The 25592-nt window shown below is 40.9% G+C and overlaps 1 protein-coding gene across 1 annotated transcript in view; it reads right to left on the minus strand.

Moving 5' to 3' along the window:
* The window catches only part of MALRD1 (MAM and LDL receptor class A domain containing 1), a 423509-nt gene that overhangs the window by 389301 nt on the left and 8616 nt on the right, over window positions 1–25592 (minus strand). The window contains exons 4-8 of the mRNA XM_065582996.1: window positions 20656–20796; window positions 17453–17547; window positions 17211–17372; window positions 10562–10655; window positions 4994–5140 (exon numbers count right to left, since the gene is read on the minus strand). Of these exons, the coding sequence (XP_065439068.1) occupies window positions 4994–5140; window positions 10562–10655; window positions 17211–17372; window positions 17453–17547; window positions 20656–20796 (639 nt within the window). The remainder of the gene's footprint in view (window positions 1–4993; window positions 5141–10561; window positions 10656–17210; window positions 17373–17452; window positions 17548–20655; window positions 20797–25592) is intronic.

Genomic DNA, 25592 nt, shown 5'->3' on the forward strand with positions numbered 1-25592 from the left:
ACAACCCCAATTGGAAAATTGTGAAAAATGTTGGTAAATCGAAAAAGTCAATAAAGGTTTCATTTCAAGTTCAACAAAATATCTTGTTGAATCTGAAATGAACTAATTTGTTTTGTTGTCAGGAACTTTTTTAACATAAAAGCAAAACAAATGAAAGGCTAGATTAAAAAAAACAAACAAATGGGGGTTGGCGGGTGCCTCCCTTATAACTGTTAGACCTGTGGTTAGAGCATTCAGCTGGGATGTGGAGACTTAGGTTCAGTCCCCACCCCTCTGCCTGATGTGGAGCAGGGATTTGAACTTGGATCTGCCACACTAAGCAGCTAAGGGGAATGCATTCCCAGTTACATTTACTGATCATTTCAAGAGAGGTAAGAGGGAAGGGTATGATACACATTTCAGCCTACCCTCTAGGATCTGTGCATGGTTAGCGCCAAGAGATCACGTCACCTAGGGAAATCTGGATCCTATTCTAAGTGGTCTCTTGAGGACTCCAGTCATACTAATAGACAGTGCACGGGAGAAAAACATCTGCCCAGGCTCTCTTCTCCCTACTTATCAGTACAACACAGGAAAGGGTTTGGTTCTTATTTTAGAGTCTTGATTTGGTTGCATGGGCACATGATAAACAAGTACCAATGGAAACACTTTCTGGATAGGACTAGACAGATTTGAGTGTTCCTACCACTAGACTAACAAAGCTTTGTTAGGAAATTGGAGAAAAGTGTGTTAAAACACATTTTAAAACTTTACTGTAAGGGGACAGATGTACAGAATAAGGCCATTGCATTCATAGCAAAAAGGAGATAATAGACCCTGAAAGGAGTTCAAATAAATGCCCTTCTCAACTAAATTTAAAAAGGCCGTGACCTACAAGATTATGAGGAAGTGGCAAGTAGCAGCTTTGGAAATTCTGTCTGCTGAAAACTCTCCTCCCACTGCTGAAATAATTTAAGAAAAAATCTGGGGAAAATAACATACATTTTAATGATTTGGGCCATTTTCACAACATACACCTGACTGGATTTGCATCAGTAGTTATCTGTGAGGTTTTTTATTTGTTTATTTTAAACCAAGGTATAGAATCTGTTTTGATTTTTTTTAGGAAGAAATAACTACGAGAGCCACATGCAGTGTGGTGTAGGCTTAGAGACTGAAAAAGAAAAAAAATCTGGTAATTGATAAAAATACAGTAAGGACAGAAACTATAAGGTTAAAGGGGAGAAAAAAGAACTCTGAAAGAACTTCTAACTTTAGAAAAACTAGGAGAAATAAAATAACAGAACAAGTGGGGGAAAGAAGCAACACACACACAAAAATAAAAAGTCAGCCAAGGTCAGAAAATATTTTATTAAATTTAAGAATACCAGGAAATGAGGATTACTCAAATCCTATAGGCAATTCTTTCTTTATAAATATAATTATCTAGACCTGGACTCCGTAATTTAGTTTCTTACCCCTTCCTATTTATGGTAGTGGAAGCTTTGAGCAAAATCACAAGCTAAAGCTTAGTCAAGCTCTATTTGCAAGTTTGAACCTTCCTACAATACACTTTTGAGGTTTCATTACACTGTAGCTCTGGTTTTTAGCATTTTAGTCATTAAGATGACCTCTGCTCTCTCCTTATAACTTGAATAATTAGCAAGAAAAGAAATGCTGAAAAAGTGTGCATCAAGCAGAGATGAGATGACCTAGTTCCGAATTCTTGGATGCCTTCCAACATTTATGAAGAATTCATTTCTGTGTATTGCTGTACCTTTTCTCTCATGTTTTTATGTGTTGTTTCTCCTTTATAATATAAAGTTCTTAGAGCAGCCCCAACCCATTGTTTATGAAGAATATAATCAGCCTACTCAATTAGTTGTGTCTATTTACCCAATTAATGATACCCACATACCTGAATGACAGGCATTTAAAAACCTGTTCATTTCCAATACAGATTAATTAAGGAATTAAATTTGAGCCAGTCACATACCCAATAGCCATTCCAGCAGATAAAAAGGGCAGTTAGGGTGTTCAGCATCTAGAGAAAAATGATTGCCCGTATTGGCACACATGAAGGCTCATAGCCATTACTGACATAATACTCCACTAATAAGTTAGTGTGTGTCACTGACTGAGGCAATACCCTTCATGTGAGGTGTTCAATTGAAGTCCCTTCTTTGCTAACTGTCCAAGTGGAAGTTAAAGGTCCCAGGATAATTCAAAAGAATGGAGGAATCACCTTGGTTTCCTAGGCAGCATTCCCTCTGCCCTACAACACATTTTAATATCCAGAAATATGTACTATTAATAAGTGCATATAGCAACCACGTTTGCCTACAGGGGAAATACTGTGCTATCAACATCTTATTCATTGTTATAAAGTACTTTGGGACACAGAGTTGAAAACTTCCAACCAGCTGTTATTTTTTTAAAGCATCTATGTCAATTACTATGACATTTTGCAAGAAGTATTTTGCATCTCTGGGCTCAGCAAAGTTCAAACAGCAATCAATATGCTATAGACTTAAAAAGTTACCATTGCAACTAGTGCTACATAGAAACATTGGCTATAGTCCTAACAGAAAAGACAGGAACGAAATGGGCCTGGAGGTCCTTTCCATGACATTTTTGATGTTTCTTATACTTTTCAAAAGTCCTTGCCAAAATATTATATTAACAAGTGTAGCAGCTTTGAATGCCAGGACTATAATAACTAGAGCTGCATTTTTATTAAGAACATAAGAACAGCCATACAGGATCAGACCAAAGGTCCATTTCGTCCAGTATCCTGTCTTCCAACAGTGGCCAATGCCAGATGCCCCAGAGGGAATGAACAGAACAGGTAATCATCAAGTGATCCATCCCCTGTAGCCCATTCCCAGCTTCTGACAGTTGTGGAAATTGTGACAGATAGGGCAATTTCCTGCAATATCCAGGATAAACTTTATTGAATTAAGTTTATATATCATTGTGGGCCATGGATTTCATGCAAGTCCGTGCGGAAGGTGAACTATAGCCCTCCAGGTACTAAGAACAGTGTGTGTGTGTGTGGGGGGGGGGGTGATTAGGCAAATGTACTCAGGTTGTAACACCTTGTGATGGGGTATACAAACCCGCACTGGAGAAAAAGAGGATAAGGAGTTGCTCTGGGCCCAAGCATCCTTGTCCCACTGCACCAGGAAAGCTTGCACAAGCTGGCATTTAAAAATGGGAAACAGAATAGCACAGTGGCAGGGAGGCGGGGAAGTGGCTGACCTACACTCTGAGTTCCTGGGAGCTGGGAACACCACAGGAGCGTTTGCTGCTTCAGGCTTGGTGATGCTGATCTGAACAAGCCTCATCGGAGGGTGACTTTTGAAGGTCAGAAATTTATTTTTGTGTTCAGTTCTTTACTTTACCCTGTGGGAATGGGGGTGGGGGTGGAGGGGTGGGAAGGGTAACAGCCCTCCTGTGTACAATACAATAATCCCTCCTGGCCAGAGACACCAAAATCCTTTTATCTGTAAAGGGTTAAGAAGCTCAGGTAACCTGGCTGACAACTGACCCAAAGGACCAATAAGGGGACAAGATACTTTCAAATCTTGGTGGAGGGAAAGCTTTTGTTTGTGCTCTTTGTTTTTGGGGGTTGTTCGCTCTTGGGACTAAGAGGGACCAGACATCAATCCATGCTCTCCAAATCTTTCTGAACAAGTCTCTCATATTTATAGTATTGTACACAGGAGGGCTGTTACCCTTCCCTTTTAGTTATGACAGGGGGTGATCCAGAGGCAGCTGCATAGCACCCCAAGGTGTAGGACAGTGGTCCCCAACCTTTTTCATCTGGCGGGCGCCAGATGATGAGCCACAGAGGACCGTGGCAGCGGACAAGCATCCCCCGAAATGCTGCCGACAAGTGGCAACGTCAATAGGCGTCACCACCGAAATGCCGCCGACAAGCAGCGTCATCCAGAGGCGTCGCCGCCGAAATGCTGCCGAAAATCAGCGGATGCTTGTCCACCGGCCAGTATGCGGGTGCACTTAGATACCTCGGAGGGCACCACATTGGGGACCCCTGGTGTAGGACTTAGCTGTCTACCATTGGGCCCAGTGGAGAGGTTGGGCCTGGGCTCATTTACCAACCTTTAAAGAGGGGACAATGACAGTGGGGAACCTAGTTGGGACAATGATCCTGACCCCAAGAAGCCTGGCTGACTCGTGAAGACGTCCACATTATTGGACTCTTTATGTGTACCTAGGGTGACCAGATGTCCCATTTTTAAAGGGACAGTCCCGTTTTGGGGGACTTTTTCTTATATAGGCGCCTATTACCCCCCTACCCCCATCCCATTTTTTCACAGTTGCAATCTGGTAACCCTATGTGTACCCCAGAAGGGGTGGACTTGAATGAGTGACCCAGTCAGAGGGCTGAGTCACTAAAAGGACAGACCACCACAAAGCAGAGCTATAGAGGGAAAGGGGAATGTCCAGGAGGAAGACAAACTGCCCGCTCTGGCCTGACTACTGGGTGGCACTGGCAGTGAGTGGTCCCCTTCACATGCCTCCAGAAAGCTACCACCACTTGGAGAGAGGCTCGCATTTATAATTAAGTATTAATTATACAGATTTGTTTTGTCCTTAGGTGGTCCAATTAAAGGTGTAAAGCGAAACCTTGGACTGCATGGGAGGCTAATATAGAGTAGCACCTGACAAAAAGGAACAGACAATGGACTTGGAAGCATTGAATTTGCTATGGAATCACGATGTAATCCCCGCCCAAAGGTGGGACAAAAAATATTAGGGTAAGGTTTGATTTATCAAAGATCAGCTCGTTTGGAAACTTAGATTAAACCTTTTGATGTTCTCATACTATATTCATACTGAATATTCCGAAATAAAGGCTAGTTTAAGTATAAAATAAAGCATGTGATGACTTTTAATTCTATTTCCACAATGTTTCCCTCTGACTTTTCCTAAAAATTACCACAGTCTAATGGCAGCTAATAACCATGTATTTATTTTATATTCTTACCTCCAGTATCATTGCTTTGATCTTTCAGGGGGGCTGATTTTGAGGCAAGATTATTTCCTGCTTTTGTGCGCACCCAGGAAACGTGTTCAAATGATGAATCTGAATTCCAGTGACACATGTCAAGCTCGAAACTGCAAACGTGCTGCTCTAAATGGGAAAGCAATCATTCAGTTACCTCTGAAGTCATTATTTATAAGATTATTTCCCTTTAGAAATTAATGTTCATTAAACTACTTGACAGCCCTTCTGCTTCTGGTTACCTCACAAGTAACCAGCCTACCAGTAGGTTTATCTGGTATTCTAGGCTGCCATCTTTAGTGATATCACTTCAGAAAATCACTGCCTAATGATGGATAATTCTTCCAGAGTGAAGAATTACATTATTTTATAATAAACGTAAAAAATTAGAACATGAAAATTAGAAAATACAATGTTTTGATTGACCTGATCTAATTTTTTTTCTGATTTTTTTTTTTTTTTTTGGTTTTCAACATTTTTTGAAGATTTAGACTTTTTGTTGGGACAGGAAAACCTTTCAAAATTTTAATTCTTGCCAGAGGGGAAATTCATTTTCCACCCAACTCTAGTTATTAAAGGCATTCTGTTGCAGAGGTTGAATTAGAGCCTGGAGTCTTCTGACTCGAGCCCTGTATATCTAAAATGCAGAGGTTCACTTGTACAACCCTTACATTTGGTAGTACCTCTTTATGTGAGTAGTTCCACTTTGTAGAACAATTGGGCCTGTCCTGTAGTTTTGGGGGTCATTACCACAACGTCCTAAAGTTCTCTCAAAACTCTCAACTGTGACTTATTTGCACAGACAGAGAAAAAAATTAATCTAAAATCTTTTGGTAAAAATTAAATATTTCATAAAATTGCCCCAGCTTTGCAGGAATTTAGCAAACTTAAATACATGCAACTTTGTCAAAACAAAAAACAGTCCCTTCCTCTCCCTCTTTGGGAACATTCATTTTCAGAAGTCCACTGTTTCCTTTTCTTGTGGCTAGATTAGATTGCAGATGCTTGAAAATGCATGTCAGTATCTATCTTTTTTTTCTGTAATAGGAGCATAGACACTTGGATGTATATAGAAAACCTTTGAAAAGCAAGCTCCACGAGATATGCTATTATAAGAGACTTTTTAAAACAACTCTATAGCATTTACTATTTAACATTTAAAATTAATTCTGTGCAGTTTACATGTGTTTATATAATAGCTGTAAATCTGGGGCTTTTTTGAGCTATGTAATTAAGCATCAAATTTAGTCAAATATCTTGCTTTATCTCTTAAAGGGCTTGATTATGCTCATGCTTAACTTTACTACCATGAACTGATTAGGGCCTAATTTGCCATTTTTATTACACATAGAAAAGCTGAAATGACAGTATATAATTTAACTGTAAAGTACAACCTTGGAAGTATTTTAAATGTAGAGTGGTCGCCCTCTTGATATCAAGTCAACCAAAGTTGACTTTCATGTAATATATTACTTCTACAATTTTGCTGAATGACAGACATGTACAAGCCTCACAATAGTGAGGTACAGTTTGACATTTCAGCAATCATTGCTTAATGATGACATCAGTGGGAATTTTTTTTTTTTTTTTACAAGAGAACTATAGGATTTAACCCTACTTAAATAAATCAGAGTTTAGAAATACTTTGGATTATCCAGTTCTAATAAAAGAATGAAGATTTTAACTGGGTTTTGAGATGTTTATATTTAAGTATATCTGGTCTAATACATTTTTCTACTAATGTCTTGGTCTGAATAGAAAATATTTTTGCTATGAAGTTGGATAAAACTCTCCATTCCTCTTAATTCCTGGATCTTTTTAACTTCAGGAGGAGGCGGCTACATACAAGTGGAAATCAGTGGGAGGTAGAGGAGAGTTGTGGAGAGGATTGCTGGGGGAGTGCTGAGTAGACAAGGCGTTAGCAGAAGGCAGTTCCTTGTACATTAGAGGAAGGAGGAGTGGCACAATAAGAGAGCAAAGGAGTTGACGGCAGAAGCAGAAGAGGTAGGTGTGTGTGTGTGTGAGAGAGAGAGAGAGAGAGAGAGACTCTCTCTTTTTCAGCCCATTCAGAGCCATAACATGGATATATATTTATTAATTATTTGTATCATGTTTATGTGCCCTGTTTTGGGGGGGAAACCATGTCTGTTTTCAGTGGACAGGCAGAGTTTGGGCCAAAAAATATTTTTTAAAAAATGAACACACCCTAAATAAGCTAATTTATTTATTATCCCAAAAGCTTAGTTCTATATCAGTGAACACAAATGTAGCTCCATGTGCAGAATGGCTGGTACCTAGGGTATTGTGACAGATAGGGTTTCTGGAGAAATGCAAGTTTCACCACAAATTTCATGAAATCAAAACTAGTCTCCCTCCTACGCAGCCATTTCCCAAAGACCAGCACAATAAGGAGTTTACATTCAGCTGGTCATTAATCTGATCTTCCATTTGAAACATTCTGCAGCAAAATCTCTTTCCTGAAGCTGGAATTAAAACTCTTCTGACTCTTTGCTTTTTGGCACCTGAGATGTCATCTGAGGAAGTTGACTTCTCACCTATCGTGTGCCTCTAAATTTGGATGTGACAAGAAATGTCTCCAGGTTGAGCATATTTGATGTGCTTTGTACTGCTGCAAGAGGTCAGTTGATACGTCATGTTTTGTATATACGTAAGATAAGTTTAACACTTATATGTAAAGATATATATTGATTTTTAAGGTCAGGCTTGACAAAGCCCTGGCTGGGATGATTTAGTTGGGGATTGGTCCTGCTTTGAGCAGGGGATTGGACTAGATGATCTCCTGAGGTCCCTTCTAACCTTGATCGTCTATGATTCACGTGGGGGGGGTGCTTTAAAAGAGCCCTGCTTACAAATAAAGCCAGTAGATTTAGAGAGAGAGAGAGAGAGAGAGAGAGAGAGAAAGAAAAAGAGATACACATGCTATTTGAGAAATCAGTTAGTGAAGAAAGGACATACTGGCTCATTGGCCACAATGACAAATTATCATTTTTTTCTCTACATCTGTCCCATTATCCCATCTCAGCTGCAGTAATTCTCCAAGGAAGAGACAGAGAGAAAAATCACATTTCTGCATAGAGAGTTTCACGGACTCCCTGTTTCAGATTTGGTGTTCTAAAAAGCACACTGCAGAATAGTCGCAGTTCATATGGCAAATAGGTCCAAAGCCTGTAATTTGGTTCCCAGCACTCCTATGCAGCCCTGCTGGGTAACAGTTACAAGTGGGTAATGGCATGTAAATAAGTACACCTGGCATCCCACTTTGCTTCTACCTTTCCCAAATGCGGGACATCTGAGGCATGGAAATGCTTATAACATAGCAAGTTTCTTTACCTGAAATTTAATTTTCCTATTTAAATAGAGATGTGTCCTTTGAAATAAATATTAATCTAGCCCTGAATCATCAGGGTCCCAAAGATTTGTGTTTGACTCTCAAGATGAAGGTAACATCATCTACAGATGTTCAGCATTCTAAAATATTAATCAGATTGGATATCTACTTTAGATGTCTGTTCTCATTGCCTTCTCAGGGGAGTCTCCTATTTTGGACTCCAGTGCACAAAACTGTTTGCAAAAGCTAAATATGTCGCAAACATAGAACATGGTAAAGTAAACTCAAAGAGCCTCAGATTCTCAGATGAGGCCAAGCAGCTTTCAGCACAACTCAGGAGTGGGAAGAGTTGTGCTGAAAGCTGCTTAAAACCAAAAAAGTTGGTTTTAAATCACCTTTGCACTCCTGCAATTTTGGATCACTAGCGTGCCAGTACAATCTCCTGCTGTAATTCAGACCAGCCAGTGGCCCCAAAAAGTTGTTGTTATAGTCAGGGACCTCTGGAAGTGCAGACAAGCCCCAGTCATGTCCCTTTTCTCCTGGATAAACCCTGTGTACTGGCCACGGAAAGGGGACTGGCATTGGAAACATTCCACTGGTTCTACACCACCAGAGAATGCCACTATGCTTGGATGATCTCCCCCAGGGCTGGCTACACTGACTTAATAGCTGCTTAGAGGCAGCAGAGTAGCACAAAGTATCCACAGTGGAGATGAGAATCAGGGCCTTAAAACTAAAAAGGTTGCTTGTTTGAGGGTTTTTTAAAGGTCAGCTCCACAGCTTTCTCTCAGCTGGCTGAAAATAATGAATTCTCAGGCAAAGAATGGTAGATCTTTCCTGCCCATTGATGAGTTTGTGGTGGTATTTCTTCAGAAAGCAACTAAGGCATTTATAATATACAGTAACTCCCCACTTAACATCCTCTCGCTTAACGTTGTTTCGATCTTATGTCCCTGCTCAATTACAGAACATGCTCCATTTAAAGTTGTGCAATGCTTCGCTATAACATCCTTTGGCTGCCTGCTTTGTCCACAGCTGGCAGTCCCCCTATCAGCTCCCCTACGCCCCCCCACAGCACCTCCTGCCTGCTAGCAGACCCCGCGGATCAGCGCCTTCCCCCTCCTCCTGCCCGTGGCAATCAGCTGGCTTGTGGCATTCAGGAGGGAGGGAGGGAGGAGGAGCAAGGACTCAGCGCGCAGGCTCCCCCTCCCTCCCCTGTCTCCCGAAAGTCTCAAACCAGCTGATTGCCGCAGGCAGGAGGCAGGGGAAGGAGGGGGGAGCCTGTGCGCCGAGTCCTCGTTCCTCGCTCCTCCCTCCTGAACGTCGCAAGCCAGCTGATTGCCATGGGCAGGAGGGTGGGGGGAGGAGCGAGGATGCGGTGCACCTCCCCCCTCCCTCCCCTGCCTCCTGTCTGTGGCAATCAGCTGTCTTGCGGTGTTCAGGAGGCAGGGGAGGGAGGAGGAGGCTGTGCGCCATGTCCTCGCTCTTCCTCCCTCCCTCCTGCCTCCAGAACGCTGCAAGCCAGCTGATTGCCGCGGGCAGCAGGCAGGGGAGGGAGGGGGAGGAATAAGGGTGCTGTGTGTGGAGTAAAGGGGGTGGGGAGGGGAAGAAGAGGCAGGTTAAGGGTGGGGACTTGGGGGAAGGGGTGGCATGGGTGGGCCGAGGGTTGAGCCTCCCGCCCCTGGTGCTTGCATAGTAGGGGAAGCTGCCGCTGCTGCTGCACAATGTGCTTCTCCTAGCCCACAGCACTTTTCAGCCTCCTTGCCTGCCTCATTGTCTCCAGTGCCAGTGGGCTGTGCCTGTGTGGGGTAAGGCGGGGGCACCTCCCAACTACAGTACTGTATGGTATGGCAAAAAAAAATTTCCCTGGAACCTAACCCCTCCCCCTCCATTTACATTCATTCTTATGGGAAAATTGGATTTGCTTAACGTAGTTTCACTTAAAGTTGCATTTTTCAGGAACATAACTCCAACGTTAAGTGAGGAGTTACTGTACCAGATTTGTTAAAGTATTTATTGTCCTTCTTTGTGGTTGTGTTTATGAAATCTGATAGCAGATAGTTTAGAGGAATAAAATATAAGCCACATGAAAATGATTAAGTAGTTGAGAAATCTTTTGAGTACAAAAGGGCCTCTTTGCGTTTTCTCTTTTGGCTTAAGGGGGAAAGAATTATTTGTGTGGTTAAAGAAAGGATTCTTACCGAATGCTGGAAAACATCCTCCACTGAAAGAAATATCATCAATAGCAATGGTGTCATCTGGTCCCCGGGCCTCAAGTGTCCCTTGAATGACAACCTGCATGATGTTTAGCAGCAAGTTAGGAGGAAATGCCCATTCATGTTGTCTCTCATACATAAAAAGGAAAAAAAGTATACCTGTATGCTGCAAACTCCCTGAAGTTGTTATATTACGTGAACTAGCAGTCTAATCACACAAGAATATATACTGTAGAGTTTCTACTGGAAATAAAGAAGTCCAGGTCATGCAAAAAAAAATTATCTCAGTAGATTAACGGCCTGGCTTTTGATCACTAGTGTGGTTTTTTTGTCACCATGGATATATACCCTAATCACGCTTTCAGGTCAAAAGCTAAGTTGACTTTAACCAAAAGGCCCATGCAGACCACAATAGAATGTATTCCTTTCAGAGGAACTAAGTCAATTAGGATCATAGTGGTTAAGAGATAGAAAAAAAATTATTGGATTATCAAGTCCCTCCTTCCACCAGGGCCTGGGGATAGCAAGTGTGCTTTTTTTCATTTTCGGAGTTTACCAGGCAGAGATCTGGAGCAGAGGCAGGACAGCAAATGCCATTCCAGCCTGTAAACTTTTATCAATGGAAGGTCCAAGACTGCATCTTAGGAAACAAAAATGATCAGCTGTCAATCACTAACGCCTCAAAGGAGATATTCTCCTATCAATTATACTGTACCATTAGAGCTATGCACAGATGTCTTGCATTTCTGTTAGTGATTTAGGGCTAGATTGTAATCCAACCTAAATGGCCACACAGGAACATAAGGAGAATAAGACCACACAAGCACACTTCCTCTGTACAGCCTTTCCTCCTCAGGCCAAGTGGGGAGAATAGGGCTGCATATCCAGTATTCCTTCACCAGAGAGGTCAGCAAGTAGTGGCTGGAGAGAGGTAAGAAATGGGTAGAAGCTAGGCTTTGCTGCCTCCCCACCATGAGGGGGCCACTGCAGCTGAACTGAGATTATGGTGTAGGAAGAGAAGTAATTTGCTATGGACAAGAGGCAGCAGCAGATTATTTTTTCCCCTGGGAACAAGGTGGGAGTGGCGATAAGGAAGGAATTCCAACACTGAATCAAAGTTCCCTGGGCTCCTTGGTGTGGTGATGCTACACCCTGCCCTTATAGAGGACAATATCTAAAAGCACAATCTAGTCTTACTATTAAGTGTCAAGTTGATAATACTAAACCAGCAAAACTTCCAATATTAGTTTTAAGTTCAGGGACAATTTTATGGACTGCTTGTACAACTTAATAGTAAAGACATTAGGCGTGCAAACCCATATTTTGAAATTTATTTATGCCATAGGTTATTATATTCTCCACTAGTGAGTGCTACCTATATTCCAAAATATTTTGGGGGTAATACCACATAGGATTTCACTGTGGAACCATGGACATGATCATTATATTTATTCCTTGCCTTGCTCCAGGGAAACAACGTTAACTACTGTAACAACAAAACTGTAATCACATTAAGTTTTTTAGGCTCCGTCTGAACTACATAGGCAATGGTATAGCATGTGTGCCCATATGAGCTGTGTACAACAAAGCTAAATATATACACATTCAAAGCTGAATATACAGCTGAATTTGCCAAAACTACATTGAGTTAGCCATGTCGTGTATATCCCAGCCTCTGCAGTATTGTGGAGAGTAGGATAACTAGTGACCATTTCCCCTTATTAATACTACAGAAAAGCCACAGCTAGCCAAACAGGGAGCAGCTGCCTCTTCAGAAATAATAGTGTTGTTCAGAAACAGTGCCATTTTGTGAGTTTATATTAGAGCTGGCCAAAAAGCATTCAGATGGAACAGTTTTCTGTTAGAACATATAGTTTCATCAAAATCTCTATATTTCTCAAGAATACATCTATCTTGACAAAATGTTCTATGGGAGAATACCTTTCTCACTTCAGTAATGTGAATATGTTTCATTTTGATAATATCAAAACATGGTTTCATTTTGTTTTGAATTATATTGAAATAGTTTTAATCTTCTATATAATTGATAACTGACAAATGTCATTGAAATATTCTGATATATTGTATATATTTTATACTATATTATGTTTCAACATTATCAAAAGGCAGCATATGTTTTAATTGCAATGTTTCATTCTGATTTGTAGTGAAAACAAACTTTGAAATGTGAGATGACCATTTATGACCATCTCTCATGTATCCATATATTGTACAAAGAAGTTTAAATATATCAAGTAAAGCTTGGGTGAGTTATGATGTAGTAATTATAATCATATATTCAATTTTTCCCTTTTTAGTTATTATAAGGTTTTAATTATGCCTCCAAAAATGTTATTCAGCACAGGATCATAACTTGGAAAATAAAACAAATATATGAGTTTAAAAATGTACAAATAAAATAATAAAACAAATGTTTGACCATTTCACAATTAGTATCGTGTATGTGGTTGAATTTGACTGGCTATTCAATAGGCTCACTTTTTTAACAATTTAAACCACTGTCCTGATTTTACCCCCTGACTAATCTGAGTAGAGATGGGATGAACTTGCATGATTTGGGTAATACTAGAGCAGTAATGTCTTGTTTTGGTTTTGCAAAATCAGAGGCAGTTTCAGAACCATATTCTACAGAATTACCATATGGGGTATTCTTAAATGTTGTGCTACAGCTATCCCCCTTAAACACCCACACACAGAATTTTTGTGACTAATAATAATAATAATAGATGATGATATCGGGCATAAAAACAGTGTGCACGCTTACACATATAAAAGGGGATACCCTTAAATGCACCTATTGAGTGCTTTCTAAAGTAGTTGACTCTGATGACACCTGATGACCAACACCTTTTGGGCCATATCCACTAGTACGCTCTGACTGCTTTGCATCAGCAAGGCTAAGCAGCCATAAAGCTGTTTTAACTGTTTGGCCAAGCTGGGTTTGGCCAATGCTTTGTGTCATTGAAGTTGCACAAAATACCTGATGGAAATTGGTTAATCTGGTCCTTATATTTTAAAGACATGACAGATGCCTTCTCTGGGGAAATAGATAACCTCAGTGGACTCTGATATAGTGAACGCTGCATAATTTCATAGGAAATAGAAGCTCTAGGTATTAAACATATGCATATGAAAGAAAGCTATTGCGGAAAGAAAAAAAACCTTGCTGAGAGTTCAGCTATCTAAGGAGGTGGTCTGTATATGTCCTCAGTAGTTTGGTTGCAAGCTTCCTCCCACAGAATCTTTTAAAGAATACTTTTAACACAGTGCAAGATGTTACAAGAGCATCACCTCCCTGCAGCCTTGCAAGGCAAAAAAGGATAGCAATAGATCACCAATGGTTATTGTACATCACCGTACTTTAATAGCAGCCTTGATGATTGGTATAACCAAAGGTACCTATGGGGTCATATATGTCCCAAATTCCTATGAATCTTTTAAAGATATACTGTTTTCATCCAGTGAACGGATTATTTTAGATTGATATATATTACTCTGATATGTTTGAACACTTTGTTGCATTATAAAGCACATGAATAGAAAAACAAGATTGCAGCAATGTTTATAAATAACAGCATGGGCAAATTTTTAAGTTTGTGGAATTCTGTACATGTTCAGTTCCTGCATATTTCCTTTCCTTTACCTTCTTGCCACTGTTCTGACACAAAACGTTTCTGCTATTTGCCCAATATTCGATACTGGCTTGGGACATGCAGGGAACTTGTCTTATCTCCTAATATAAAACTGAGGAAAGGAAAAAAAAACCCACTACTGAAAATGTACTAGTGAAGGGCTTGATACAATTGATCTCAGAGGGAGTAGGTTCAATGCCAATTTTAAACCTTTCTATTTCAATAGTGCCAATTCTGTATTTTTCTCTCTCAAACTTGGCTTGAGTTTCCTACTCCACGAGGAAAACGATGGTGTTAAATGCTTACTTCACACCTTCTACTACTGTTTTGTTTTTTAAAAATGTTATAAAGGTCTTCTTCACCAATGGCAAAAACTGTATCCCCCTCTCAATTCATTTAACTCAATAACAACTGAACTGATTCCCCTCAAAATTTGAACAACAAATATTTACCTGTTCCATGAGACCAAGCTTGGAAACATTCAGCCCAAAAGGCTGAGGAAATCATAATAATGGAAATGCGTTGTTAAGCTTAGCAATAGCATTTGCTGCCATAAACATAACAATGAATGCATCAAAATACCTTCCTACCAGACCTATTATTGCTAGCTAACCATGTAGTGCCAGTGGCCACCAGCATGCAGGCATTACAATGGCTAAGATTATGACACTTTCTCTTTTTCTGTGATTGGCAGCTCTGGTTTGTATGGCTGAATCCTCTGCACATGCTGAATCCCAGTGAAGACAACAGTCTTCCCAGGCAGGCAGATCCCTTTCTGTGCAATCAGACTGCAGGAATAGGGCCTAACACACCAAATACAGAAGCAATGACAAGTACAGGACTGAATCACAGGGACAGTACCCACCATCCCAATCATATTTATTCAGAGCAATGCTCTGCCTCACAAAAAAATGGATCTTATTTAATATGTAAGACTTGCAGCACAGAGTAACTACAGGGGGAAAACACTGAAGAAAGAGCTCTGCTAGCCAAAGGATGTGCTGGAGTTCATTCTGTGATGGGCAGCTTAAAGAGCTGCAGATCTCAATACATCAGAACTCCCTGTAGTTGGCAATAAGCCAATATGGCTATTGACTAACTAGTTCACAATGGTTATTTTCTACCTTTCATTTCTGCACGAGTTTGGTGCTCCTGAAAAATCCCATCTTGACAGCCCTGTAGACTGAGGTCCTCTAAGTATCCACAGGCCAGGTTCAGAAAGATATTTGCACTGCAAGATTACACACAAGCTTCTGACAATATGCTTCCCCTTGGAACCGGCGGGATCACTTCCAAGGATGAGAGGGTACTTCAGCGCCGGAGCTAGCCCATTGGGGACCCTTAGCAAAAATATCCCCCTGCACGCACGCACACACGCACACACACACACACACAGGCAAGTTCTTATAATAAAAAGCAAATGGGTGGGAGGGACTTAAATTGCTTGGGGCCCTAAGCAATTTCTTAGTCTGCTTATGCCTACTGCTGGCTCTGCTGACAGTTCAGTCTCAGTGCCTGTTCATATCCTTGGCCACTCTGATAAGAGTCCTAAAAGCAGTGACATTTCAACAGTAGTAATGATCTGTTTTATAAGGTGCACACCTGTCCTCTAGGAATTGGACTGTGACCATCAACTTATTTCACAATGACCCCCCAAACAGCTATCAGAAGGTTAAAATGTTTGCTACCCAGTAAACTGGTTACAATTACAGGGAAAAGATTCCATATTCTATTAACAATTCCCCTCACCCCTTATTTTTTTTAAGTCTCAAAAAAGAAGGATGGGAGATAGAAAAGAGAATGTAAGGCTAGATCTTGATCTCCAGCATGAAGTTGCACACCATTGGGTATCCACTAAGGTCAGATAAGCCCAAAAACTCAGTGCTGCACTGCACATGTGCAGTGGGGAGTTGTGCCTTAGTAAGTTGGTGAGGCACACACTGCTTTGAAAATGTACGTCACAGTGGACAGTAGCCACTTTTACAAGTCAAACAGTGATGAGTGTTCTTCAGCCTAAGGGCAAAGACCTCATGTAATTATTTGATTTTATGACTGCCGTGGACAGTAACAGTATATTTAGGTTGACCAGATGTCCCGATTTTATAGGGACAGTCCCGATTTTGGGGTCTTTTTCTTATATTGGCTCCTATTACCCCCCACCCCCATTCTGATTTTTCACATTTGCTGTCTGGTCACCCTAAGTATATTGCATAATCAGGCATTTGTTCAGAAGTATTACAAGGCAGAGACTTACTGAGCTCTTATAACCAGATGGTCCTTACCTGAAGGGTAAGCATAATAGCCAGTTCCTCATAATAAACAAGCTAGGAGTAAAATTACCCTGATGTTTTTTAAAACAGTATTCTGCAGAATGTGAGAATACATTATGAATGATGTCATTTTGTAACTATGATGCTATCCCTTACTGTGCTAGTGGTCTGCGTAGATTAATGTATAAAAATGTTGAAACTAATTGAGCAATCTTTTAGAAGGTTACAGCAATTGAGAACTAGTGAAATGACTGCATAAATATATCGTGTAACAAAGTCTCAAAGTAGACTAATATTGTAAATATTTAATCACCTAGCAAATCTCTATAGAAATTCACAGCCAACAAATATACAAAAAAGCTCCAGTCCATCAAAACAGTTAACTTCTTTGGGGCCTGAAAGAATACAATAACTAGTCTCAGCTCCAAAACAAGTAATTGTTATGGATAGGTTCCAATTTATGATGTTATAAGAGTGATTGTTCTGTATAAAATCTGAGCACATTTTAAGTGGGTTTCAGTTTTTAGCTTTCACGTCACCACAAGATGAGCTCAAGCAATAATAAATTATACTGGTCTCGAATAGCTAAAATGTGTATCTATCCCTTCTTTGATTCACATTATTTTCCAGATCTAAGATAATTTTTATATTTATCTTCACACAATATGCTAATCTCCCCATTATAAATATACATTGTAGCAATTTACAAACCTCAAATTTTTCAGTGCTATTGATTGTGATCACATTTGTTCTCCATTGGTTTTGTAGCCCTCCTGCTTCTTGCCAGATGTTTTTAAAAGTACCATTAGAATGTGTTTGGAGTCCCACCATCAATATTCCCCTCATTTGACCAATCCAATAGTAAAATGCAATCTAGGACAAAGAAAACTTCTGATTATTCCAGCAAATCACAATGACAAGAATATAATGAAAGGAAGGTGCAGTCCAAATACCTGGCAAATGTGTTTGCTATCAGTAGGGAGGAAAACTCTGCTCCTTAAAGTTGCAGAAGATGAGGCCACTTCAGAGGACAATAAGAGGAAATAGGCTATTTAAAAAAAGAACAAGAATAAAATAGAAGGTTTAAAAACCAGTGGTATTCTAACAAATCTATAGAACATACCAGAAAAATTACATTATTTGGTAATTAGAAAAGGTAACTGAAAGGGAAATAAATAAATAATTACATTGAGGAGATTTATCTATAAATAGATATAAATAGGACTTTTTCCAGGATATTTTTTGTGGTATACATTACAAACTATGTTAAAAGAATAAGCAGATATTCAATATTTTGTATTCTACTCACTGTTCAATATGAGGACCCAGGCCTTATTGACTGTACATTATGCAAACCCTGCTCTGAAGACAGAATTAATAACTCCCTCATGGGCTTTCTATGATGCGTATTAAATAGTATCTGAGTGCTTCATAAACATTAATACATTTATTTTTACTACACCCCTTTGAGCACAATCCATCCTGTCCATAGAATGAGGCAGCAGTTCTGTGTAAAAAATAGTTGTAATTAAAGACTGTATCATTAGGCATATGCACAACAGGGCCAAATTAAGGTTGCACAGATAAAAGTTAAGAAATGTTGGAATTAAGGTTGAGTGCATGACTTATTTTGCAACTGTAATAATATTCTTTTAATGTGGTTTATTTTTGTGCACAATTTTCTAGGTTTGTAAAAATGCATGGACCACTTTGTCAGTAGGTGTTACAAATATTTGTTGACAACAAAGGAAGAGAGAAACACAGGGATCTCGGGTTCCTTTCCAGGCTCTGGAAGGGATGGAACTCTAGTGAGTACAGACTCTTCTGACCATCCCCTCTAGCCATCTCCCCAACCATGACCCTCTTCTATCTCTCCCCATATCGGTCTTGTCTCTTCCCCCGGCTCCTCATCACAGTTCCATTCTTCTCACCTAGACTGTCCCAGGCTCTTTGCCCAGCCAGTCCATTTAATAATAATAATTTAATTAATGGAGATATCCTATCTCCTAGAACTGGAAGGGACCTTGAAAAGTCAGAGTCCAGCCCCCTGCCTTCACTAGCAGGACCAAGTACTGATTTTGCACCATCCCTAAGTGGCCCCCTCAAGGACTGAACTCACAACCCTGGATTTAGCAGGCCAATGCTCAGACCACTGAGCTATCCCTCACCCTCCATATGTCCTCTCTCACGGCTCCTCATGTGATCTCTCTCAGATTTTCATGGGAATGTCAAAAAGTACATCCCTGGCACAAAGGCCATCCCCCTGTAAAGTTTGAAGACCCTGCTCCAAAGCGTGGGGGGAGTTGAGCAACTCAAAGAAAAGATCACCAGAATTTTTTTAACATGAGCAAAACTGCCTATTTTCCCCTAGCCTTGTTCTCAGAAATAACTGAGTTGGTTTGGTTAAAATTTTCCATAAATGTTTAACCTGAGGCAGACACCCAGCATGATACGATTCAACCCAAACAGTTAAAGTTTGGCAAAGTTATAAGCAACTGAAAACAGGGTCTTATAATGGGAAGTGTCAGGTAACCTTAATAGGAAGAATAACCAGGCCTCTAGTAACAGAGCCAACAATCAATGGGAGTCCTTCCATTCATTTCAATGGGCTTTGGAGCAAGCCTGAAGTGAGATTCACCCAGCACTTGTATAACTCTCAAATAACTGTTTCCTTAACTGTGTTCCAGAAAACCACTTCCAACCTCAGTAATAAAATGGGTCACTTTTTTAAATGTGGGATGTTAGCTTAAGGACACACAGAATGCAGATTTTGTGGAAACCACTATATCTATAAATATATATATGCCATCGTCTTCCAGAGGTTTCAATTTTTCTCTTTTAAAGCGAAGTAAGTAGAGAAAGTAAGGCTGACACTTTTGAAGCCTCAGACTCTAGTAATCACGATGTTCTGATCGGTTTAATTAAAAACAATTTTAAAACAATAAAAAAAACCCTAAATTTTCTTCTTTTTCCGTTCATACCATTCATTTGGCAGATATTTTAGGCTACATATATTTTGATATGAACAGATTATAATTTTTTAGAATGATCCATATCTTGCTTATAGTTACTGCGCACTGAGCTTTTGCTGACTTCTTACATTGATGCAGCACACCTCTTAATATCCCAATTGATTTTCAAAATAGGCTTCCAAAACATCTCTCATATAAACAGATTGATTACTTGATTAATAAGTATAAAATTCCAGGTGACAGCCAAGATTAACTCAGAAAAAGATAATTAATCAAAAATTGTAAGTCATGATTATTGAATGGATTTCCTATTTCACGAATGAGGGAAATTGCCTGTAGGCTGCACAGCTCAGATTTATTGATAAAATTCAAGATCATTAAAGAAATGCTGGTCAGGAATATGCTTAAAATATATATAACTCAAGAGGATGCTCTGTGTTTGTGCTCCAGTGCAACCTTTGCTAAAATGGTAGTTTAATATGGTCCCAACTGGAACTATACAGGCACTGGCCTTATTGGAGGCAGTGTGGAGGTGCATCATCCTGTTGGTGCTCCCAAAGTAATTGGCCTCATCACAAATACAATATTTTCAGAAGCACAACATCCATTGAAGGGTGACAACATTTGCTTCTCCCAATGCAAAGCCAGCTCTACTGGCTGGTGCAGGGCAGTGACCTTGCTTTTGATCCATCCTTGATATCCCAAAGCAGGTGGTGTATCAAGTGCAGCAGGAGGAGCTAGATTCATGGAGTTCTGTGGATCGGGGTCTGTGGACCACAGGTTGATCGGGATATAGATCAAAAAATGCTTACTAGGAGCCACCCAGTACCCAGAACAGTAATATGAATATCTAAAGAATAGGCCCACACTTTCAGAAAATGCTTGCAATTGTGGTTATTGCACACCAAGTGACTAATTATATAACTAATTGCTCATTTGGAAGGGCCAAATAGGCATACACTTTTGCCCACGATAGACCTAATATTTAAGAAACAATGTGATTATAAACAGATAACTAAACATCTCTGGACACAAAAGATTCTACCTCACACAACATAATTGCAAGCCTGTTGTTCAGTGCAATTCATCCAACATGACATGAGTATTTTAAGTTGGTGAAATAAAACAGGTGGGAGTTCATAAAGACATAGTTATTCCTTTTTTAAAATATACGGGACCCTTACCAGTTTTATTCCCATTGTGGTCAGAATGTGGAGATCCCATGTTGCTCAGGCCATTTCTCCTAGTCCATCCAGTCTGTAAGTGCCCATCATGCATCATATTGCAAAGGTCAGTTTCAAAGTCACATGTTTCATAGGAGGAACCTAATCAAAGAGGCCTGTTTTCAGAAACTGTATGCAGTAAAGGTTTGACTCATTAAGCAAATATATAATGCAACCATACCCAGAGAAATAGATACAAATGAAATTATAAATTGTTAGTTAGTACTAAGGCTATGATTTAGTCACGGAGGTCATGACAGTCTCTGATTCCATGACTTTACCAGACCTTCGTGAATTCTTCTGCTTCACCTGTCAGCAGCTGAAACCAGGGCTGGAGCTGTAGCTTCAGCTGGGGCTGCAGCCGGGCCCTGAGCCCCTGCCCCGCAGCGGGGGCTGAAGCCGGGGCAGTCTGCTTTTGCCCCACAGCTTATACGATTATTTTTAGTAAAAGCTCACTTATTGCCCATGATCTGTCCATGACTTTTACTAAAAATAACCATGACAAAATCTTAGTCTTAGTTATTACTTATTACTTATAAAACACCCAGAAATAGCCTAAATGACTAAAAAGACTTTCTAAATTGTAGACCAGACACAATGAGTAATAGCAATAAACAATGCAGTGGGAATAACAAGGAGGGGAGGATGATGGTTGCAAAAAAAGTCAATGTCTATCTCCTGGACGATCTCATGTCCTGTTTTACTACTGCAGATATAATACAGGCCCTTTTCCCACCACATATAAAGTCCCAAATATATGCATTTTCACCATCTTTACAAATGTACAGAAAACTGTGGAGGCTAGCAAAATACTTCATATGCATAAAAATTGTTCTTAAGAGATACTGCAAATATCATCAAGTTACCATTTACTTCAAATGCTTCAATACACACTATTATTCATGTCAACACTGGGCTTTCTCATGCAGTAATGAAGATTAAACACTAGGAAATAACCATTTAACACAAATATTTTTATCGCCGCTGTCTTTCATGTCACTGTATTGAACCCTGGATTTTTAGCAACATAGTTATAACATTTATTAGGAAAGTATGAACCCAGTCCCAGAAATCTCCAAGGGCCTAATCCTGAAAGTTACTGAATGCTTACTCAGGGGATGTCATCTCATCAATGGATGGATAAGGAACTCAGCACTTTCCAGGTGACATTCAGCACCTTTCATGAATGGGCACTAAATTAGACTAATGCTCACTTCGCTAGTTGGGGTGCCAGTTTGATGGGGCCATGAGCATCAGAAACACCTGCAGGGGCGGGGGAAGATCTCAACCAGGAGCAGGTAGGACAGTGCTCCATGCAGTCCCCCTGCTTCCCCCTCCTATTCTCTTTCACCATGTGTTCAGGAGGAAGGGGCTGTTTCTTTCTCTTTTCCCCCTTCCTCCCGCCCAGCATGGGGAACAGGAGAGACATTGTATACTTCTTTCAGACACTGGAGCATGCCCCATCCATCACTGCTGCCATTCTGCAGTGGGGTACTGGTGGGGTTTGGTGATTAGCTGCATAATGAGAGAAGCAGAGCAGCAACTCTGGGGTCACTGCCAGAGCAGAAGATATGTACCTGGCAGCTTAGGGGAACCCGAGAGCAAGCCGATTCCTCTAAACAGCCCCAGCAGTGCCCTCTCAGAAGTTTTGAGGATAGTGGCTGCCAAGGCTAGCCCTGGAGCTCTAACTCGTATTACGGCTACCAAAGAACTTCTAGCTTCCGGACCTAGTCACTGTAAATTGGGATCAGACGCTCCAGAGGATGCAGAGAGGGGAACAAGAGCAGCAACTGAAAGGAGGAACCTGGGCCCCAGGGAGAAACAGCCTGCTGAACGCCCTGCTTTGGTGGGGGCTTCTGAGGCTGCCTTACACTCTGCTTCAGCTGGTGAGGCTACGGGGGAGGTGGAGGCACTTCTAGCCCCTCTGCAGTGGGGGATCCCCATTTGGTGGTAATGCCTCTGGGAATTATGGATGGTATTCCCTCCTTATGGACCGTTTGGAACACGGGGGCCATTGGTGAGATGTTACTGACGGGATCCCATGGCCTCGTACCCACTGCTGGAGTGGCTGGGGCTGTCTCTGGCACAGTAGGGGAGCCCACCCCAGGTTTAGAAGGGGAAAGTCCTGTTCTCCACCCCTCCCCACTTCAGTACCAACAGGATTCCCAATTGCTATTGATCCTGCTGTCTGCATGGTATGCTGTCCCTCCTTCAATCCTGCACTGAACATAAGGATGTGTGAAGCAGGAATTCTGATAGCAAAAAAATTGTATTAAGTCAGACTTCAGGCTGCTGCCTGTACACCCTTCTGACTTAGTTTGTTAGGGTTTCAATTCAAGGGACAATTTTACTTGAACAAAATTATACCAATGGGATGCTCCGCCTCCTGCACAGCCTTTGAAAAGCTTAGTTCTGCATTAGAATCAGGGAATCCAGACTTAGAGAAGTCACCCATTATCTTGGTGATTTTCTTTTTGTAGGAAGGACAGAAACGGACACTTTCTCAGAGCCTGGGAGTACCATTAGCAAGGAAAAACATGAGCTGTCCTGATACCCATTTGGAATTGGATACTGCAGCAAGTATTTCTCATCACTCTTTTGAAAAATTGGCAGAATTGTGAGAATTATTATCCATCATTCTGGCAATCAATCATGCCTCTGACAGCTGCAGGTTATCACTGGCCATCTAAATTTTGCATGCAGGGTTATGGCTCCTGCAAGTAATTTTAATATACACTAGCTGCAGCCACAATTGGTATTACCAGGCCTCATCACTATATTTGGTTGACTAAGGAAATGAGAGAGGACCTAAAGTTTTGGGATATGTTTTTGTCAGAATACAATGGGGTATCATTTTGGCATGCAGAGTGATCGCTGGATGTGGACTTGCAGGTCCACTTAGACACTGCTGGTGGTATGGACTTCCAAGTGTACGTCTGTCATTATGTTGGTCACCCTTTGGGGTGTGACGGGGCCCTGTACTCCCCAACCTGCCGTCCTCAGAGTCAGGATGATCCCGTTGTGGGAGACTCAGCCCTCTGGCTGAGTCCTGTGGAAGTCTACCCCTTCTGGGATATCAGAGGCCCACAAAAAGGAAAAAAGAAAACCAACAAACTGACAAGCACCCTCACCAGGCTTCCCTTCCTTCAAGGGGCCTCTCACAGGCTGTAGTCTAGCTCAATGGCCAAAGGTGAACCACTAACAATAGTACCAGAGTAATTGTTCAGAGTCTGGCCAACCTTCCCTTCAGATTGGTTGTGGTTGTGTGAACAATCCGTATTCTCAGCCACAGTATCCTCCAAGAGTTAAAGATGTGGAAGTGTGTGGTTCACTCAGGGCTGCTGCTAAGTCAGCTGAGCTTCCCCCAGCCCTGCCGTATCTTGTAGGTGTGGTGAGGCAGGGCTGCTTGAGCTTCCAGCGGTTCATTAACCCTCACCTAACCAGTGCAGGGTTTGTATACCCCGTCACAACTTCCAAGGGAAATGGTGTGCTCAGAGGTGGCTGGATCATCCAGGGAATCACCAAAGACATCATATTTCTGGGGTTTTTCTCTATCCTGGTGTCCATCTTTATTTGCATAACAGATTCCAGGATAAGTTAGTTCATTTCCAGCATGAAAACACAGATTCCAAGACCAGAAAGGACCATTATGATCATCTAGCCTGACCTGTCCTAGGTGTTAATAATGGCATGATCGATACTCTGTCTCACTTTCAGATTTTGGGAATTAGCAACACAGGCTGAAAGGACACAATAGCGATGCTTCATACCATGTGCAACCTAGATTACAGATTGCATTCAGACTAGCGTGACACTCCGTTGCCACACGGACATTCCAAATTTACAAAGCAGGATTTTCAGAGTTTATGGATTTCAAGGCGCGCCAGGTCTACCTCATGTATGGCCCATCCCAGAACTGCAAGTAATTCAGTTTGTGGTAGAGTTAATTCATCGAGGCCTGGCTTCATCTACAATTGCAGGTCAAGAGTAAAGGGGTAAAGAGAGTCCCCAATCTTTGCACTGAGTGTGTAGTTTGCAGATTACTAAAAAGTTGGCCATGTTCAAGGGGACCATGGGCAGACCGCAGAAAACCAATCATTATTCAGATAAAAAGAGATTTAGTCCTTATATTCCCCAAGTTTGCAATAAGGTCAGTAAAGCAGTACCATTTACAGCAGTCTTCCTGGTGGTCTTTTTGAGGGCTTTCAGCGTAGGGGAAATAGTTTCTGGTTCAAAGAGCAATGAATCTAACAAAGTGTTGCCACAGGAAACTTGCAATGGGATCAAGGAAAAGTCATCTTGACATTGTCAGTTAAAAGCAGATCAGATTTGTCATGGTACCAAAATTGTGCTGAATGAGAGTGGTGAAAAGGTTACTTGCCCCGTGAAGGTAATAAAAGCAGTCATCCCTTTGGCTTCAGAGCCACTGTTTGTCCATCTTCACTCATTGATATATTTGCTTTCCATAACCAACTCTCTGCATAACTGTTCATGTGCCCAAATATTTGGATGCTAATATCTAAATTGTATCATTAAATTTATTAACCTTATTTAGGTTATTGTTGATTATGTCCTCTATGTATTGTATGACTTTTCAACCAACCTTTGTACTTTTGGATAATTTAAGTACTATACCTAGATGTACAGACACTCTTTTCTTATCCTATGTATTATATAATTTTAACATTAGCTTTAATTAAAAAAAATGTATTGGGCGTATAAAGAGGCACCTCGCAAAAATCTGGCTCACAGCTAGATGTCCCCATTTTGGTTGCCTGCCTGAGGTATCAGGGAAGGTTGTGGGATCAGCTAGTGCCCCTCATCCACTCTATGGCAGGCTGTTTCCATTCCCAGCTGGTGATCATTATTCACTTGGGGGAGAATTATTTAGGCACAGC

The sequence above is a fragment of the Chrysemys picta genome, chromosome 2, assembly GCF_011386835.1.
Source record: "Chrysemys picta bellii isolate R12L10 chromosome 2, ASM1138683v2, whole genome shotgun sequence".
In the NCBI taxonomy this organism is placed as follows: Eukaryota; Metazoa; Chordata; order Testudines; family Emydidae; genus Chrysemys; species Chrysemys picta.